At 38.2% G+C, this 19,779-nt stretch overlaps 4 protein-coding genes across 6 annotated transcripts; 2 read left to right on the top strand and 2 right to left on the bottom strand.

Moving 5' to 3' along the window:
• The first annotated feature begins 4,133 nt into the window (after positions 1-4,133).
• Syt1 (Synaptotagmin 1) lies at positions 4,134-10,104 on the top strand. 2 transcript variants are annotated; one of them, XM_069051992.1, is made up of 10 exons: positions 4,134-4,339; positions 4,975-5,128; positions 5,178-5,300; positions 5,350-5,588; positions 5,638-5,832; positions 5,883-6,059; positions 8,108-8,225; positions 8,275-8,408; positions 8,462-8,697; positions 8,749-10,104. In XM_069051992.1, the coding sequence occupies exons 2-9, from the start codon at positions 4,978-4,980 to the stop codon at positions 8,651-8,653; spliced, it is 1,329 nt and encodes a 442-aa protein (XP_068908093.1). In that variant the 5' UTR covers positions 4,134-4,339; positions 4,975-4,977; the 3' UTR covers positions 8,654-8,697; positions 8,749-10,104. The 2 variants fall into 2 exon arrangements, with proteins under 2 accessions (XP_068908093.1, XP_068908094.1); XM_069051993.1 differs by having other exon boundaries at positions 8,117-8,225.
• Positions 9,898-10,941, bottom strand: osi (electron transfer flavoprotein regulatory factor orsai). Of its 2 annotated transcripts, none has more exons than XM_069051998.1 (3): positions 10,808-10,941; positions 10,671-10,733; positions 9,898-10,336 (listed from the first exon to the last, which is right to left on the bottom strand). In XM_069051998.1, the coding sequence occupies exons 2-3, from the start codon at positions 10,707-10,709 to the stop codon at positions 10,133-10,135; spliced, it is 243 nt and encodes an 80-aa protein (XP_068908099.1). In that variant the 5' UTR covers positions 10,710-10,733; positions 10,808-10,941; the 3' UTR covers positions 9,898-10,132. The 2 variants fall into 2 exon arrangements, with proteins under 2 accessions (XP_068908099.1, XP_068908098.1); XM_069051997.1 differs by having other exon boundaries at positions 10,671-10,748; positions 10,808-10,868.
• A 57-nt stretch (positions 10,942-10,998) lies between these two features.
• LOC138133965 (uncharacterized) lies at positions 10,999-12,022 on the top strand. Its single transcript, XM_069051996.1, has 4 exons — positions 10,999-11,141; positions 11,191-11,273; positions 11,325-11,568; positions 11,619-12,022. Exons 1-4 carry the CDS (start codon positions 11,028-11,030, stop codon positions 11,892-11,894), a joined length of 717 nt encoding a protein of 238 aa, XP_068908097.1. The 5' UTR covers positions 10,999-11,027; the 3' UTR covers positions 11,895-12,022.
• Positions 11,903-13,483, bottom strand: LOC138133964 (valacyclovir hydrolase). The gene is made up of 5 exons (XM_069051994.1): positions 13,277-13,483; positions 12,970-13,227; positions 12,762-12,915; positions 12,457-12,712; positions 11,903-12,381 (listed from the first exon to the last, which is right to left on the bottom strand). Exons 1-5 carry the CDS (start codon positions 13,370-13,372, stop codon positions 12,288-12,290), a joined length of 858 nt encoding a protein of 285 aa, XP_068908095.1. The 5' UTR covers positions 13,373-13,483; the 3' UTR covers positions 11,903-12,287.
• Between the last annotated feature and the right edge of the window lie 6,296 nt (positions 13,484-19,779).

Below are 19,779 nucleotides of genomic sequence, written 5' to 3' on the forward strand. Positions count from 1 at the left end.
TAGAACTACGAATGCGGCAGGCCGGATAAGAGACGAGTCTCTTATGAATCTAGGAGGCCGTGCTGCGGACTAACGCATAGTGCGTTCACAATTAACTCTTCAAGGCCAACTTTGAGGAGAAATTTAAATGAACACCGGAACCTGCTAGAACTACCTAATTTTCTGAAGATTACGAGACAAAACTGTTTGTATGATTTTCCAAAAGGTTACTCAGCTTGCCTTCAATGAATTACTGGTTTCTGTACCTATATAGATCGCCTTTTTCCAGACAGTTTTAAGTTTCAAAATTCATAAATTTGATCGCCACAATATCAGAATTGAAAAACAGAAGCGGAACGGTCGCCAATAACATTAGATGATTAGATCACACAGACAACAGAAAAATTAATAACTTTTAGAATTGTTACGACGTTTTCTTTTGCAACATTTCAGAGGACTGGGGCACAAAAAAAATCCTTTTAAATCGCAGTCCCCACAATGCGACACTCTTGCAAATTGTGGTGTCTTAACTACTAATGACGTAAATATTGCCTAGAGTAACATCTAAATGTGGATGACAGCAACAACAACAAAAGACGCATTGTTGGGATTGCGTCAGCATTACAGGAAATTCTGAGTTTAGACGTAGAATAGATATTGTTCCAAAATTTCATTTAAAATTGATCTGATGTGTCATTGAGCCTGCCCAACAAAGGGTATCAGGACAACAGTATCGTCAGACTGGATGTACTCGAGAAAATGATATTATTCTTCCTCTTTTCTTGTATATACCTATAAATAATCTTACAATGTTGTGTATAATAAAAAAAGTACTTATGTAAACAGAATATTTAGAGAAAACTTTACGGCCCCTCTTATGTATGTACCCTCCCAAACACCACTATATGGACCCAAGTTATTTATTTAGTAAGATATCAGCACATAATTCTTATAATGCCGAAACAAATTTTGGTATTCCTTTTACAAAATGAGTGATCTTGTAAGGTTTTCGTTCATTTTCATCAGGTGGTGAATGTAAAATGTAGTTGTACGAGCTTTATGGAGTGGCAATATTTTAGGAATGAAATTGTACGTGATCATAGTTTTAGTTCAAGAAATGAAAAACTGTAAACGGCTTTCCTTATCTAGATATCTAGCATCATAGCACTTTATTATTAATTATTATTATTACATTGTATAGTTAATTTTTCAATGTTATTAAAGAACAATAAGTACGATACTATTATTATATTGTGAAATTAAATAAAATGTGGCAACCTTGCTCTTGTTAAGAAGACAATAAAAAAATAAACATCATGACTCCTGTTGTTGACCATTTTGTTTGCGTTTTATCCATTATTCATAAATTGTATCTACATTTTAAAGTTCTATACTTTTTCAGCATGTCTAACTTTTTTACTATACGTATACTATCCACGAGAGATCATCTTTTTTATTTTTGTAGGATCTTCCTCATCGTTCTCATGAATCCATTCTGCAAACGCTTATAAAAAAGAATCATAACCAGAAAGAGAACCCTTTCCCAAACGCAATAAGTAAAATAAGTGCCATTAATAACACTAATAACAGTTGTTAAAAATCGATCTATCCATTTTTAACCGATGTACTATTTGTTTTATAAATTATAGCCGTGGCAGTGTAAAATAGGAGTAACGAATATTGGACAATTATTGTTCTATAGTTTCTGCCCAAGGTTAAAATTCTTTCAGGATACGCGTTTTTTTAATTACACACCCAATTGCCAATTTTTACTTAAAAATCTACAAATATCAGATAATAAATTTTTACTAATAGAAAAAACGCTGCTTGCCAGTGTTGACCCAATCTGACCCAGAAATATTTCTTCTAAATCTCAACCCCCACAATGTTGCATTGTCGGCGACTGTGGTATTCTGACTACTTAATGGCGCAACTATTACCATAAACAACGTCTAAATGTGTTGACAACGACATCAACAAAAGACGCATTGGGGCATATCACAGAAAACGCCAAGTTTGGTCTAGTCACAATAGAAATTCCGTTTAAATTTCATTTGAAATTGATCTGAGTGTCGCTGATCGAGTCCGACAAGCAGTATCAGAACCAAGTATCGTCAAACTAGCTGTACCAGAGAAAATGATATTACTCTTCCCCTTTTCAAAAAGAAATTGAATAGTTATGTCAGTTTAGAGCAACGAGCTCGTTTAAACTTCAGTGGAAGACAAATTTTCAAAACTGTAATGTCGGTAGGAGTACTCGTATGTATTACGGATGGGGTGGAGCAGAGTCGCCCCTGAAGAGCGGCATCGCTCCGACCTCATTAGCGGTGCAAATCCTATGCATCGCCGTGTAGGATGCACCCAGACAAATAACGTGGTAAGAGGCGAGGTGACAGATATTGATACATGAAGCGCTCTTGCCGAGAGCTGTGTTTCCCCTAAAAGCCCCATATTTTTCTCAAACAATATCTCTGTCGCGAACGGCTGCTAAAAAACTGTCTCACTACAATGAATGATCACTGTTGTTGACAACCAGACGCCGGGATAAATACAAAATATATTATTTTCAACTACAATACTCGCTGTATAATGCACGTCCGTGTAATATTTCAACCGGACGGGCGTTCGCCCTAAAAGGATTTCATCCGAGGAGGCCAAACCTAGACCAACAAATAAAATTAAAGACCTCAACCGAAATTCGTCCTGAATTATTAATGAAATGAAGCTCCGGAATCAGTCGCTAAATCGTGATAAAAGCCCGTAAACAATTCAAGAATGAAGAAATAATGAAGCTCCTATAAACAATAAAATGAAGGCGAGGGCCAAGTGATATTCGAGCATTGTTTGTGACTCTATATTTCCCCTGGCAGCTCTCGGTTTTGTCTCTGGCGAGTGCAGAAGTGGCCATTAGAAGCCGGCACCAAGAAGGTGCCAAGAGGTAGGATCGACAGAACCAATCAATCAAAAAAGAATTTCCAAAAGTCTAGAGGGCCGTCGTCCGGTGAGAAAATTTCTCAGTGGAGCTTAACGGCGGTGCAAAATGTTAAGACAAGTGATGTTAAATGTCAACAAAGCGGCTCTTGTAAAAGGTGTTATTAAATAATTTGACACCAGACGAGATGAATATTTTATTGGAGGAACGCGACAAATGGCAGCGGAACATGTCAAGCAGCGAATACACCTCACATCGGGTTCTTGTGCTGATAAAAGTTGCAAGAGACCGTCTTAGCGGACGATCCGCATACCATATGTTGGGTATTATGCTATATCAGCAAAAACATATATAGAGAGATGTTGAGCAGATGACCGCTTCCGGCCACTAAATATGTTATCAACGTCTCTTTGCACAACTCTTCCAGAAAAAGGGAGAATGATAACTGGACTCGCCGAAACGGATTGGTCCATGTTTGTCTGAATTTACGCAGACATATCCGAGTCAACGGTGACATTTATAATTCAGACTTTAATAGCGTTCCGAAGTGGCCTAAAAATAAACCCGAACACCTTTCAAAAAGCACAAAAGGATAAGGGATCTATCTGATGGATTTGCAAGGACGTAGCCGCGGGCGGCAAATTCGAAAGCATCCCCTTTCCCGGATTATAAATTGGAGCTTTTAACCCTGAAGAAACTACCTCTTTTGAAGCCCCGTTAAAGCAAAACAACAAAACTCCAATGGTTTTGTAATTATTCCGTCGAGAAATTCTCCAGGAAAATGTAACGTTTTAATGAATTCTCCGACATTAATCCCTGACCTGACCCGAACAAATCGCATGTCTTCCTGTCCACAATCATTATTCCATAATTTATAATGACCACAGCAGGACCTCGCTCGGGCGCCATCTGCACCACGAGAGTCAAACCCTTCGTCGCAGGACCCCGTCCGGGGCAGAGTCCTGAAAGTGCAGATTTCTGCAAGTCTGGAGTAAGGACGATGCGATTGATCCTGCGAAAGCTCGGCCCAGCTGGCGTCCTTGACGGAAAGCTCTAGATCACGTAGACTGACGTCATCATCCCACGCATCGTCTGGAATGATCGCAGTTTCCAGTGTCCAATTCCGGATGCATTAATGTTGAATTTACGACCGGAAAAAATCCGGCAGCTTTCAGAACCTCGCCGCTGGCTTAATCGCGTTTCAGGCGCGGTGCGCCGGTTTTCAGTCCAGTCTTGCGTACACCACCAAGCTTTCGCTATCGATTTCAGCAGGGTGCTGTCGGTAGCCATTTTACCGACTCTTGCGCTCGTCCTATCCTCAAGTCGAGGCAGAAAACACTGCCCGAAGACGCAAGCAGTGCACACAAAATGTCCTACAGTTCTTGAAAGTGGAGAGAATCCGTTCTACAGGTCCTTAAACACCGATACGTGAGTAGTTTGTGACACTATCACCCTCTTCGGATTCCGACGGTTTAGAAAGCTCGCACTCAATGTCATCTCCATCTCTCGTCGCTTTTTGGTGGTCGAAAAAGTCGCGACGTTATCGATTCCTCGTCGAATTTTCGACTTTCGGTACGGCCAAAAATAGAACCGAGACAAAGGCGCCGTCAACAAAGCCTTCATTGTAGGGATCGAGGCGTTTTTACTCTGAAAATAATTCATAAGTCCTTCCCACGCCTGTCAAAGGACGATTGTTGTGTTGTTACCCCATCCTCGGTCAGATTCGTCCCTCCGGAGTTTTAACCTTTCAAATTATTTGTGTGCATCTAGGGTTGAGGAAAGGTCGCGTGAACTGCGCGGTATCACTTGTGGTAAATTGACTCCCGCTGATCTCACATTCTGCAAATATTTTGCTTGACGACGAAATTCCAACAACTCCTCAATTGCTCCAAATCCTGACCAAATGAAACTGCGTAATTTCCTCGTGATCCTGAAGAGTCCTTTGTGAATTCGTTTTATTGATCTCGCAAGAAATAGTGTCACGTCCATCGCATTCTTATTGGTAATCAAGTGCGCCAGAAGCTTTTATCTAAAGCGGAAACGCCTAATTAATTCCGTTACAGGAAATGTCTCACGCGTCGATACTAAGACTAATGAAGCGGGAGGCGGCTATCGAGGGGGCCCCACCTGCCCCTGTCCCTGCACTAAGCAACGCCACCAACATACCACCTGCCACAAATACAACGGTCAAGTTGGAAGGGACAACTCCAGAGCCTGGTTAGTAAAAAACTGGCGAGATTGATTCGATTTTAATTAAATCCCGCAGCGACTTCAACGTCCTCAGAGGGTACAACATCGCAGGCGGTCGTAGACAAGACAAAGGAAGTGATAGATGCGCTAGCCGACAAGACTGGAATGCAACCATGGATGGTCATCTCCATAGCGATTGGTATGTGCGTTTTAGTAAGTCTCGAGGATAATTCTGATGGGATTTCCAGCGATTTGTGCCGTAATCCTCGGAATATGCTTCTGCTGCATACGGAGATGTTTCCGGAAGCGAAGAGCAAAGGACGGCAAGAAAGGTATGAAGGGAGTGGACCTGAAGTCGGTGCAGCTCTTGGGGTCGTCTTACAAGGAGAAGGTCCAACCTGACATGGACGAGCTCACCGAGAACGCCGAAGAACCGGACGAAGCAGAGAAACCGGAAGTCCAGAAGTTGGGCAAGCTCCAATACAAGGTTCAGGAGTGGCGCGTCTAGTTCGTATGTTTTCAAAGAATCGTTTCAGCTCGAGTACGACTTCAATCAAAACAGTTTATCCGTCACCGTCATCCAGGCCGAGGAGTTGCCAGCTCTTGACATGGGCGGCACTTCCGATCCTTACGTGAAAGTCTATCTGCTCCCCGACAAGAAGAAGAAGTTCGAGACGAAGGTCCACCGCAAGACTCTCAGTCCAGTTTTCAACGAGACGTTCGTCTTCAAGGTCGGTGAGGTTCGGGGCGCGGCGCGACCCTTCTAATCTGATGATTGTAGAACATACCGTACGCTGATGCAATGAACAAGACTTTGGTGTTTGCCATCTTCGACTTCGATCGGTTCTCTAAGCACGACCAGATCGGTGAGGTGAAAGTACCCCTTTGTCAGATCGATTTAGCCCAGACCATCGAGGAGTGGCGTGAATTGCAGAGTGTGGAGGGCGAAGGCGGTCAGGTGATATCATAATCAAATTATCTTGTCATAGTCATATAGTCCGGTCCTTGCTTCAATCGGATTTTTCACACCCAGTTCGGACCATTGGATGCTTGCACAAGTTACAGAAGACTTATAGCACTTTTTTGTACTGTTTCAATACTACAATCGATACTTTTTAAGCATTGAAGGCCACGGTTCTATCGGTACGCGGCCGGCACCGTCAGTACCAGCAGAGATGACCGCGCGTACCAATGGAACCGTCTCTAAGGTTAAACGAAGCGAATGGTAGCTCTCTACCGCATTCTTAACTTTAGAATTGGGAGCCAGTAGTTACTGTCATGTTGAGATTTCTCTGCTAGTTTATTTTTATGGCAAAAAAATACGACGCGTCGATATGTCGACGCCGCCCTCAGGATCTGCCGACGGAAGCAAAGTTGATCGAGACTATAACCTCCAACTCAATGCAATGGACATGTATTGACGTAAATTGTTTTTTCTCTTTTCCCTAAATTTCTCTGCTCTGCTTTGGTTTGGCTGTGTATGGTTGTGCCGGCCGCGCATATGCATGATGCTTCCAAACAATCAATTTGTTCACGTAAGTATACTTCTCATCATTTAATTAACACTGGTAGACGAGATCGGGTCACGCCGACCAGACTCCAATTACCTACAAAGGCGTCACCAGATCTCTCACCCTTTGTGACACGATCTTTGCAGGAAAAAGCAAAAGGAATAAAGCGATGCCCTTAACGAAGTAAAGACGTTTTTTATTCAGTACTTGCTTCTTTCTGCTATTCACTTGTAGTTTTATACATCTATAGAATTAAGTTGGCGGCGGGAACGTCCACCGGACTCGACTCGCCCCTCGAGACGAAAGACAACTTCTGCAAGTCCCGGACGTTCTCGTCTACTTTATTATATTCAATATGTTGCATTCAAGTTGAAGACCATTTTTGAAATATTATCGACTTTTATTATTATTACGATATAGTTAAGGACCATATCGGGCCACCTCCAAACTGTTTCCACCGGAACAATGTTTCACTCACAATGTGACAGATTGGACGTGGCCGTATTCTTTGTGATGTAGATTTAAAAATTTTGACTTTTCTCTTTGATTGCCCCACATACTTTTACCTTTGTTCCTAAAATTCTGCATATGCATGACCCCTTTTGTTGGCATTTGCATCTGGCTGGTATCTGTTTTTTTGATAATCAAATGGTTTTAATGTTGTTTTCGAGTTAAATCGATAATTAAACTATTTTAGGTCTGCCGTGTAAAAATATCCGCATGCCAGCACCATAGTTAGTTTTAAAACGCACAGTACATTTTTACAGTAAACTCTCTGTTTAGCTGTTTGTAATATTAACTGTTTTTAATGGAGACCCCGATGTCTGTCTACTTAAGGTATTTTACTTAACTATTTTCAAACATTTAAAGACATTTTTTCTTAGCGTAATTTTTACTTAGCCGAGTCAGGTCGATTCAATAGTTAGACAATCCTGTACTGTGTTAGTTAACGAGTCAGTTAATCTAGTTAACGACAAGCTGGTTTGAGCTGGGTGTTTAGAAGAAGAACTCCACACTAGAAAACCGACCAAATGCAGACTCTAGATCACAACTCGCCTACACGATGCAAAATTTAGTAATACCAACGAGACAGCTATCGTACTACCCGTTCCTTGATAGCTGTCGGTCTTGGTTCCATTTCGCTTTTAGGCCAAACACACAACCGCTAAATGTTCCAGTTTTAGGTGTTGTAACCCCTTCTATCTTCGCCCCACCCCCGACCCCGTCCGTTTTTCGACCAGCGCCCCCCGAATTAAACACTTCTGTCAAGCTTGACCACACTATTCTTTGATTGCGCATGCATAACAGTGAAACCGTTCCAATTTCTTTTACGAATCGTCTGTTTTAAATGTTCTCTATATGTCGTGTTGTCACATTGACACTGGCCCCTTCCAAGTCCAAGTAGATGAGAGCCTTGAGACGGCATCGCAAATGAATATTGTGATTGAGCTTGTACCCAAGCGTGTTTAGTTCACTCTATCGTCCGATATTACAGGAAAACAAGTTGGGAGACATTTGCTTCTCATTAAGATACGTACCGACAGCTGGAAAACTCACCGTGGTTATTTTGGAAGCCAAGAATTTGAAAAAGATGGACGTCGGAGGATTATCCGGTAAGACAACCCACTCGAACTTCGACAAACGTTAAACGTGCTTTCCCAGATCCTTATGTCAAGATTGCTCTCGTACAAAACGGGAAGAGATTGAAGAAGAAGAAGACCAGTATCAAGAAGTGCACGTTGAATCCTTATTACAATGAATCTTTCACCTTTGAAGTACCATTCGAACAAATACAGGTTTGCAAGTAAACTAGTTTTTTTTAGAAAGGTACCATTTTGAAGCATTTCAGAAAGTGAACTTGGTCGTGACCGTGGTGGATTATGATAGGATTGGTACTTCAGAGCCCATCGGTAAAGTTGTTCTGGGTTACAATGCTAGCGGAACCGAACTGCGTCACTGGTCGGACATGCTGGCCTCTCCTCGTAGGCCGATCGCTCAGTGGCACACACTCAAGGACCCAGAGGACGAGAAGAAGGACTAAACAGCTGATCGCTTACAACGCTGATTTATTCTAATATTACTAAGGTAATCGAAGATGTCGCCGCGATATCTACAGTTTCATCTGTCTTATTGTAGGTTTACTCGTACAGATATTGGTTCCCTAGCATGAGAAAACAATCTGCGTTACTAACTTATTTAAAAGAAAATGGTTATTATAAGTGTATATTTGTAACATCATAGATGTCAGTAACATATATTTTATAAATAACTATTCGAAAGATACATTAGATGTAACTCTCTGGAGTAACCTACTAGAACTACCTAATTTTCTGAAGATTACGAGACAAAACTGTTTGTATGATTTTCCAAAAGGTTACTCAGCTTGCCTTCAACGAATTACTGGTTTCTGTATATAGATCGCCTTCTTCCAGACAGTTTTACGTTTCAAAATTCATAATTTGATCGTCACAATATCAGAATTGAAAAACAGAAGCGGAACGGCCGCCAATAAGTATTAGATGATTAGATCATACAGACAATAGAAAAATTAATAGCTTTTAGAATTGTTACGACGTTTTCTTTTGCAACATTTCAGAGGACCGGAGCACAAAAATTTTCATTTTAAATCGCAGTTCCCACAATGCGGCATTCTTGCAAATTGTGGTATCTTGACTACTAATGACGTAAATATTGCCTACAAGTAACATCTAAATGTGATGACAACGACAACAACAAAAGACGTATTGTTGGGATTGCGTCAGCATTCACAGGAAATGCTGAGTTTGGACGACGTAGAATAGATATTCCGTTCCAAAATTTCATTTAAAATTGATCTGATGTGTCATTGATCCTGCCCAACAAACGGTATCAGGACAAAAGTATCGTCAGACTGGATGTACTCGAGAAAATGATATTATTCTTCCTCTTTTCTTGTATATACCTATAAATAATGTTACAATGTTGTGTATAATAAAAAAAAAGTACTTATGTAAACAGAATATTTAGAGAAAACGTTACGGCCCCTCTTATGTATGTACCCTCCCAAACACCACTATATGGGCCCAAGTTATTTATTTAGTAAGATATCAGCACATAGTTCTTATAATGCCGAAACAAATTTTGGTATTCCTTTTACAAAATGAGTGATCTTGTAAGGTTTTCGTTATTGTTATCAGGTGGTGAATACAAATGTAGTTGCACGAGCTTTATGGAGTGGCAATATTTTAGGAATGTAATTGTACGTGATCATAGTTTTAGTTCAAGAAATGAAAAACTGTAAACGGCTTTCCTTATCTAGATATCTAGCATCATAGCACTTTATTATTAATTATTATTATTACATTGTATAGTTAATTTTTCAATGTTATTAAAGAACAATAAGTATGATAATATTATTATATTGTGAAATTAAATAAAATGTGGCAACCTTGCTCTTGTTAAGTAGACAACAAAAAAATAAATAAATCATATCACTCGTCCTGTTGACCACTTTGTGTGTGTTTCATCTATCATCCATCATCTATAAATTGTATCTCCGTTTTATAGTTCTATACTTTTTCAGCATGTACAAGGCTTCCAACTCTTTCACTATATACTGCCCATGAGCGACCATCTTTTTTATTTTTTCAGGATCTTTCTCATCTTTGTTTTTCATGAATGCATTGTGCAAGCGCTTACGAAAAAAATCGTAACCGGACGGATAATCCTTTCCCAAATGCAACAACTAAAATAAGCGAAATTAGCTAAATACAAAATAATTTGTAAAACTAATCTATCTACTCTTTAAATTTCCTCCCAATAAAAGCGCACATGTTCTGTGCCACCTTACATATTTAAATTTATTTATTAATTTAAGAAGAATGTACCATATTCGTTTGTAGTCAAAAATATAAAATACATTATTTCTTTATTATACATAAATAGGCAACTAACAATAAAGCACGGTATTTCAAAGATCTACAGTTAATTTTAAACAGCTGCAACCATGTCAAAATCGACAAACATCAGTTTTTTTGCATTGGTTCATTCTGTATATTTTACCAACCAGATACACTTACAGTTTTATAAAGTTGTACCACTTCACTTCTGTAAGACATACCAAATTTAATTACTGATGTGATCTAAAAACATAACATCTACAAAAAAACAGCTTGAATAACTGCACAAAAACATGAAAAAGTTGGGTTTAACTTACTCGGAAAATAACTGTCCGACCTTTGTACTTTAACCCATAGTATTTTTTTTAAGTTGGCAACAAGTTACTACAAAAAATCACTAGATTTTAGTTACAATTTGAGCCAAGCTCCACAAATTTATCAATTTACCCAATGTGTTCACGTTTGCAACATAACCTCGTATTTTAACAGCTGTGTTTTTGTGTTTTGTTGATATTATCGAATTAAGTTAAATAAAAAATGGAACAAAAACAGACAGACGTGCACCTACGTGCAATGTTGAATAGTCCCGCTCGTTTCACGCCAGCCGTGCCTACTCCTGACTGGTCAGCAGGCTCAACTGTACCCCCTTCAGTACTGTAACAACATTTTGTTGTAACTTTCTCTAACTATGTACTTTTAGCCGCAAACTTCAAGCAAATCGAATATGATTGTAGCAACTCCTGGCTCTGTTTCTGGAGAACCTCACACTAACATAACAATACAGTAAGTGGTCACTGCAGTCATTTGACTTGACTCTTAACTTAACAATTGTAGAAACTGTGTTACAACTGTAGACCTCAACACAAAACTTGATTTGGCGATGATCAATGCTAGAACCAGGAATTCTGAGTATAACCCAGCTAGATTTCATGGTTTAATCATGCGGTTACGAGAACCCCGTACAACCGCGCTCATTTTTCAGACTGGCAAGATTGTTTGCACTGGGGCCAAAAGTGAACAAGATGCACTTTTGGCATCTAAAAAATTTGCAAGGATTATACAGAAACTGGGGTTTGATGTGTGTGAGATCATTCAGAGTATTACAAATATACAATGAGTAATTTCCAGATAAAATTTGAGAATTTTAAAATACAGAATCTGGTAGCCACTTGTGATTTGAGGTTTCCAATCAAGCTTGAAAATTTGAGTTTGTTGCATGGGCAGTTCTGCAGTTATGAACCTGAACTCTTTCCAGGTATCATCTATAGAATGATCAAGCCACATCTGTGCTTGTTAATTTTTGTCAATGGCAAAATCGTTTTCACTGGCTCAAAGTCCAGAGAGGGTATCAAAGAGTCACTGGATAATATTTATCCAATTTTACGCAGTTTTAAGAAAAACTAGTTGTCTAATTTTATTACATAACTTAATTAAGAAGTTGTTTCTTTTTATTTATTTTTTATTACAATTTTAATGAAATGAGAATACTTTTGTGATACATAACATCTAGCTTTAAGACCTGTTATACCGTTTTTTTTTTTTTTTTTTTGTAACAATCGCCAATATAATTTCTGCGATTTTAATTTACGAGACAAATTGACAGTTTATTGTGCCGCTAAAGCGACAAACCACTAAGTTACTTTAGTAGTAAACCATTATGTCAATAAAATTTCACCCACTATAATAGCCTATTTAAATGACATGGACCCCTATAAAATAATTCTAATAGCTCACGCCGTCTTACGTTATAGTTTTAAAATTGATTCAATCGATCGGTATTAAATATTTTGTAAATCATCACGATTGTGACAGAAATTCCGACACAACGTCGTTAAATTCTTTAGCAAATCTCAAATGAATGTTATGTTTGCCCTCTGGAAATCGGTGCAGCCTAAAACCAATCAGATTTAAGACATTAATTACTACTAAAGCGCATGTCAGGACTTTGCGCATGAAATTAGCTTACTTTGATCCTGATATGCTGGAAACCAAATGCGAGGGGTGTACAGATGCGACCATGGGGTCTTGATCACCATGCAAAATTAAAGTGGGGCATTTAATCTTGTCCAGCACTTCTTTACAAACATTCCCGTTGTTTTTTTCATACATTTCATTGACAGCATCACACCAATTGCTCCACATCTTTTGAAGCCCTTCTTCAGTGTATAATTTGATAAGAGGAGCTTTCATTTTATCAGACCATTTACTAATATCACGGAGGGCTTTAAAAAATGCAATAAACCCAGTTTTCAACACAATATAAATTTTTACCTTCATAAGATTTTATTTCTTCAGGAAGGATGTAAGCATTGGCTCCCCAAATAACCAGTTTATCTACAGCATCTGGATATTTAGCTGAAATAATCATACTAGATATCCCACCATCACTCCACCCTAATAAGGAAAATTTGTTAATTCCAAGTTCCTATTTAAAAACAGAAAAGAGTGATATGAAATTAAACTCTGATTAAAAATGTACATTCATAAAATTATAAGCAGTGTCTGCATCCTCTTCATAAAACTTGATGTTGAAATTCCTTTCAGGGGGGCGGCTGTGGCCATAACCAGGAGGGTCCCAAGCAATTATTGTAAATTTTGTTTTATCTAAATTTGTTAGTTGAGGTTTAAAATCACTCCATATAGTACCCAGTGCCCCAGGAAAACATAGTATGGTCCTGTTTCCATCACCTGTTTTTACATAATTAATAGTCTGACCCTTTACTTTAATTGTTTGTTCCTAAAATTCTATCTATTAAGAACATTACACTAGAAATCTAGAAAACTACCTGAATTGCTGTGCAGAAAGTTTTATTAGTATTCATGAGTGTGGTTTTTATCACATTTTTGAAGATTGTGGAATTTTTTAGCATGTTAAAAAGCATTATGGTGTTTTAGCAGTAATTATTTTATCCTTCGCTAATCAAAAATAACATTCACCTAATCTATTAACCTCAAAGTTTCTGTTTTTAGTTTTACGATGCAACCAATAATACTTCAAAGAGTTCAAAGCGTAAGGACACAGAATAGTAAAATCATTAGTTGTCCAAATAATTTTGTTTTTTTCTTATTGGCGATTCCAGGTATCAGTGAGACATCTGGTGTGAATTGTATGCAAAATTATAAGACACACTCAAGCCGGTGGCTATTCAAATGATTTATGTTTTTAAAACAAAACGACGGCTTAATTGAAATGACCAAAAGTAAAACAGATAAAACAAATTGTTGTGTTTCTATTTATTTCCGCGTTGTGGTGTAAAAGCAATAGTTATTTACCCGACCAGTGCACACGCATTTGAAATGTGCATAATAAAGCTGTAAAGCGGGTTTATCTGATAAGTGCATCAATAATGTAGAATCCCATGCGTTGCGTAGAAATTTTTTTCTACAGACGAGACGTTCAGAATTGTTTAAAATCAACACATTTTTATTTGAAAGAAAATTCATTGGATTCGAGGTAACAATAGGTGCTGATTGCTTTAAGAAATGATATCGAGGCCTTAGAAACTACATAAACAGTAAAATTTAGAATTTGCTTATTCTTTTTTGTCAAACTTTGCAAAAGCAGAATGAGTTATTCAGACGAAGATCCGTCTTCAGATATCAAAGCAGCAGCGTCAAGCTTGACTTCAGGTTTTATTGCAAAGAAAGTCAGAAGGATACAAGCCTAAGAAATGACGAGTAAAGATAAAGTAACAAGATTTTTGCAGAACGGAAATAATAAGAGGTATCTACACATAAAGATAACTTTTAAAAAACAATTTCATATTTTTTGTATACGTTTAAAATTTATTTCCACAAGAATATCCAAGTCGCTGCTTTGGATGATCTTCAACGGTAATTGTGGCTGACTCTCTGGAGCAGACTGTTAAGAAACTGGAAGTCAAATTCTGTTACAGAAAGATATTCCCTCCAAGAATAAAGAAAAAGTAAGTACCTATATTCTTTCATTATTTAATAAAGATATACTTATAAATTATTAAAAATACTTACTTGCATTAGCAGCAATCAATAGATAGATACTCATTAATCAGAGCATCAATAATAATTTTTTTGCTTTTTTTATTTGTCCTTTATTACCCCACAGCGTGCGGTAAAGTAAGTCTTATTTGCCTGCAATGCGTGGAATCGATAGAATATATCACACTGTCCTAGTTTTGAAATAATTCCTGTCACTGCATTATTAGATTGAATTTTTAACAGGTTTTATTTTTTAATATAAAACTCCAGTCAATATAAAATAAAACAAGCCGACAACCATATTAAATTCCTGATCCCCCATTAATTTTGTTGTCAGTTATAAACGTCAATATTGCCTCGATTATGTCGAGCAGATGGCGCAATTACGCTCTACATTTTTATTACTTCCATCCTCAAATAGATCCGATCGTGATTCCGCCTTTGCAAGTGTAATTACGTCAATTAGCCCGCTACCGCACGACGAATCAATCTCAGATATGACTAGCAACAGTCACAGCCGTAACATTGCGTAATTTAACAGAGAACTAAAATTAATTCAACCCAATTGCATTTGAGCGGAAAGATTCTTATGCTTCGACATATTACAGCGTGTTTCAATATCTCGGGAACTTTGTGCATAAATTCCGGAGCGATTCAACACAAGAACCGACGCTCGAACTCTTTCGCTGCTTGTTTCTGCTTTCCTTTGTGGGAAATAAATCGGACGAAATGATATGTGCGGAGGCAGCAATGCAGATCCTGCGGGTGGAACTGTTTTTTAAGTATTGACGTAAGTAGAGTGGTGGTTTGTTATTGGTGTTGTTTACGTTCTTTTGATAATAAAGGACTGTTTAATATTTTGATGGTCGGTATGGTTTACCTTGATCCTCATTTTATGGGGGAGATAAATTTTTAAGTGTACATCCATAACTCCTATTTACGGCCGCGGGATGTATCGTCCTTTAAGGAGGCAACCGCGTGGCTGCTGAGGTACACAAGACCGTTAGACTGTTGGCGAAATGTGCAATTCAGGGGTGAACGTCCCTCCAACAAATAGATTTGGAAGTTGGCGGCGCCAGCGCTGAAAAGTCGCCACATTCGATAAATCTCTTTTTATTTTATTATGACGACAGTAAACAGCGCGATTTTTCACCGTTATCCTTACGTGATCAGTTGTTATTCCGTGTTAACACCCGTCCAGAAATAGCACAAAGGTGAAGCATATCCAAGCGAATAATACATCGAAGCACTAAAATTAGTCTTCCGCTTAATCGAACAATGATTTGTCGGGTTTTGACGAGCCGGCCAAATTCGGGTCAGCTTAAATTGAATTTTGTGAGAAACAAACAGTGCGGCCCTGGACGCACAATTAGATTTGGTCCATTAGCGACGGTGACACTCGCCCCCCCACGAACTATTGTGTAATTACAAACGATCGCACCTTGACCTTCTTGCGTAATCCGCGTTGTGCAGACACTTCAGGCGAACGCTGTTGACAGGACGGTGTCGGAGAGTTTTCCGAAGACAAATTGAAAGTGGCAATTAAAGCCCACGGGAGCGAGCGCAGAGCTTCATCGGCCGCGCTAAATTCGCCTAATAATTCCATTTTTCTATTTTCGTTGAATCGATGGAGTCAGAACAAATAGCCACGTCGATTTTACTCGAAGATAATCAGAGGATACGTCTTGGAAATTGCGTTTCGCGGAGCGCAATTTTTCATCCGGTCCTCGACCTTTCACCGCCAGGATCATCGCAATAATTAATAAAAAATTCGAGTTGTTGTTCTCATCAAGATAAGTGAGATTCGTTGTTTTGACGTCAAAGCTCGAGTTTAGTGTTGACGCCAGGACGAAACCGTTGTCCTGGTAACAGACTGCTTGGAAATTCGTTTATCCGATGGTGGCGAACATCGAAAAGCTTATCGTTTCTAAAAGCATGCATGAAAAACTTTGCATGACACGTACAGTTTTATGGTTTTGACGTTTATCGCCAACAAAGCCGGGCCCGCATCAGGGGGACGGTTTAATTGCACGGCATGCGGAAAATTACTGACGACCTTCGACCCAAGACGCACAGGGCTCAGGTTCCACCCCCGACACCACCCACCCCACCACACAAACAACACTCGAAAATGACGCAGACCCACATGAAACACAAATTAGCAACATTAGCAATTTAGCCATACCAGTGCAAAAATTCTGTTGCAAACATAAATAAATCGACAAATAAGTTTTATTACTTAATTGTTTTCATTTTTTCCGATACATACTTTGCAGCACGCCGTGCGGTAAAGTAAGTCATTACCTCTACGAAGTGCGTGGGATAAATAGGATTATTCACGGTCCAGACAACAGTACAAGTGTTGTAAAGAGTACTTTACATGCGAGTGTAAACACGAGTGAGAAATACTTTTCCCACGACTACCCCCAGCTGCTTGTGGACGTTATGAGCCCAAACAATATTTCTTTTGGGAGTTTGACGATTTTGACTTTGTGATGCGAATGGCATAAATAGGAGTCCAAGACACGAACCAGCGTACTGAAAATATCTTGTGCATGTTCTACATTATTATCGGGCGTGGAGCTTACCAAGTAGGAAATTGTTTGAAGTGTGTACGTCTGTGGAGCGTCAGAGCCGCATTTGAAACAATATCTCAGGTCGTGAGTTTATATGAGGAAATAATGCAGGACGAAATGTTATTTTTGATAGTGCTTCTACGATTTTCCGCATTTCCTTCCATTTGTTCCCGTATTCCCGGTTTATCCAAGCAAAATAACAGGCGAGCTCGTTTCTGCCGAAGTATTGTTATAACAATTCGGTAAGCTTTAGTGTCGGGATAAAATTCAAACTGTTGGAATTGGTCATGAATTATTTATTGTGGCACACTAGTATGAGTAGTGTTTTATAAAATTGTTTTCGTGGTTTCAATTTTCCACAATCGATATGGTGAGTCGGTTTTGATAAGGTTCTGCGTGAAAATGAGCAAAGGGATTTTGTTTTGTAAGTTGAGAATGAGGGAGTTGTCGAATGAAATTATTAAATCTCAGGGAGAAGTAATGAAAATAATGGAGGAAGGGATAATAAAACTGGAAAATAATTTATGTAAAAGGGAGGCTCGGATACTGACGAAGTTAAAAGACTCAATTAGAGGTTAAAATAATTCCGAATTAATTCTGACAAAAACTTTTAATATTGAAGGATGAGGAGAGTGTAAGAAGGGGTAATACAGGAGATCAGAAAAGTTTATTAACAATGCAGAAGAAACCTAAAAATAGCTTAGAGAAGTTACATTTAGAAAGTATTAATTTGTTTGGGAATTAAGAAATTTTGAACTTTTGGGTTTTCTTTTAAAAATATCTATTACATACTAAGTTTCATCTTGGTATAAATAAAGTACCAGCCGACAGAAAGTGGGAGGTTAAAAAATACAAAACTTAAAAAAAAATCTGTGGAACATTTAACAATAAAAGAGTGAGAAAAATCTTTCGTTGAAAGTACGGAAAGTTTTGAATACGAACAAAATTATAATTAGAGATTTTTTACATAAATACGGGAAAAAAAAGATATAAAACGGTGACAAAAGAATCGAGAAGATGTAAAAGTGGAAGATATCGCGCGTTCAAATGAAATCCTGGGCTGGGAAGGCGCTGGAAACCGTCAATTGTTGAATTGTTGTGCTTTTTTAAAGCGTAGATTAATTGGAGCATATTGACAGCTAACCTAAAATTTAGAGCCAAAAAAATCTTTCTTTTTTTCTTTCTTTGCAATGTTTTACATTAAAAATAGAATAACTTAACAATTCCTATTCTCGAAACAAATACAGGGTGTTTTCGAAGTTGAGGGGTTCCTGTTAACATGTGATAGTATGCGTTGTTCTAAAGAGTTTTAGCCAAAATCACCTTAGTAAAATGTGTATTGCAATGAAGATACAATATGTTAATTTTTTTGAAACCGGTCCTGTTCAAATTTGCGCTGATTTGTTAGAAAAAAAATCAAATGAGCATGGACGTTAATCAAAAATACTGTCAGAGTTGTCACTTAATTAGTCGAAATGGCTTAATCATTACGAAAACAATAAGCTCACAGATATGTTGCTAATGTATATGGGCAATGTTATCACGTTATCAGAATGCAGCTGCGGCGTGCACAGAGTACGCAGAGCGATTTCCAGAAGGACACCATCCTGGGTCACGTCAGTTTCTAGTACAGCGGAGAAATAGACAGGACCGGACTCAAAATTTTAGGAAACAATAAAAATATACAATCAATTATCTCCGTTAATACAAACATTTTACTAAGAAGATTTAGGCTAAAATTCTTAAGAATCATGTATAGTACGGTCGGTGGACAAATAAAACTGGGACAGTTAAAATTTAATCAATGTAAATCAGACCATTGGATTGTCAATATATTTGTCACTGTTTATATAACATGTCATACCAAAGTTAACCTATTTGTGATAAAGCCGTAATTAAACGATGCAAATTTGTAAATTTTGACTTATGTGATTGTCATTTTTGTTGCAGTTTTATTTGTCCACCGACTGTACCTCGTGTTACAAGGAACGCCTCAACTTCGAAAACACTCTGTATCTAAGGGCACCCTTTGCTGAAAACAAACATGTTCAATTATGTCCCGATTAAGCATAAACAAATGCTATTTGTGTCAAACGGCGGGATTTCAAACTTTATACTGTTCTAAACGGTTTAATTTTTCCAACGCCTATTCAGCCCAGGATTTCATTTGAACGCGCGATATTAAGAAATATAAAATAAAATGCATTCCCGTTGTTTAGGCGTAATGGGAGGCCATGGAAATTTTGTATTTAATTTGATAGTAAAGCTGTCTGTTGAATTAGGTTATGTTTTTCTAAATTTGAGGTTTTAAATAGCGTCAATATCTAGTGCATTGTTGTCAGTTTTACTAGTTTGCAATAGAAGAATACTCAGACATCGTGGGAAATTCAGCAACATCTTATGTTCATTTTGATAAGTTCACATGTCAGGCACTTTAGTGATGGAAATCAAACAATGTGTCCAACGTTAAAAAAATAATGGCCTCCCATTATGCCCAGACAACGTGAACGATGTTTACAAACAGGATGATTCAAAATGATTGTGGATAAGTATGGCAACTATGTATGAAAATGCATGTGGCAACTGTGTAGGTGGAGTATAGTTGACATTTGTACGACATTTCATTAGCGTGCATTTGATTTTTTTTATACCATTGCACATTGACTTGACAATTTTCGAAACTGCGCGACTATGAACTGTCAAAGAAATGTCAGGTTATCTCTACCCTACCTACAGAGTTGCCACATAAATTTTCG

Source organism: Tenebrio molitor, chromosome 6 (assembly GCF_963966145.1).
Source record: "Tenebrio molitor chromosome 6, icTenMoli1.1, whole genome shotgun sequence".
Taxonomy (NCBI): Eukaryota; Metazoa; Arthropoda; class Insecta; order Coleoptera; family Tenebrionidae; genus Tenebrio; species Tenebrio molitor.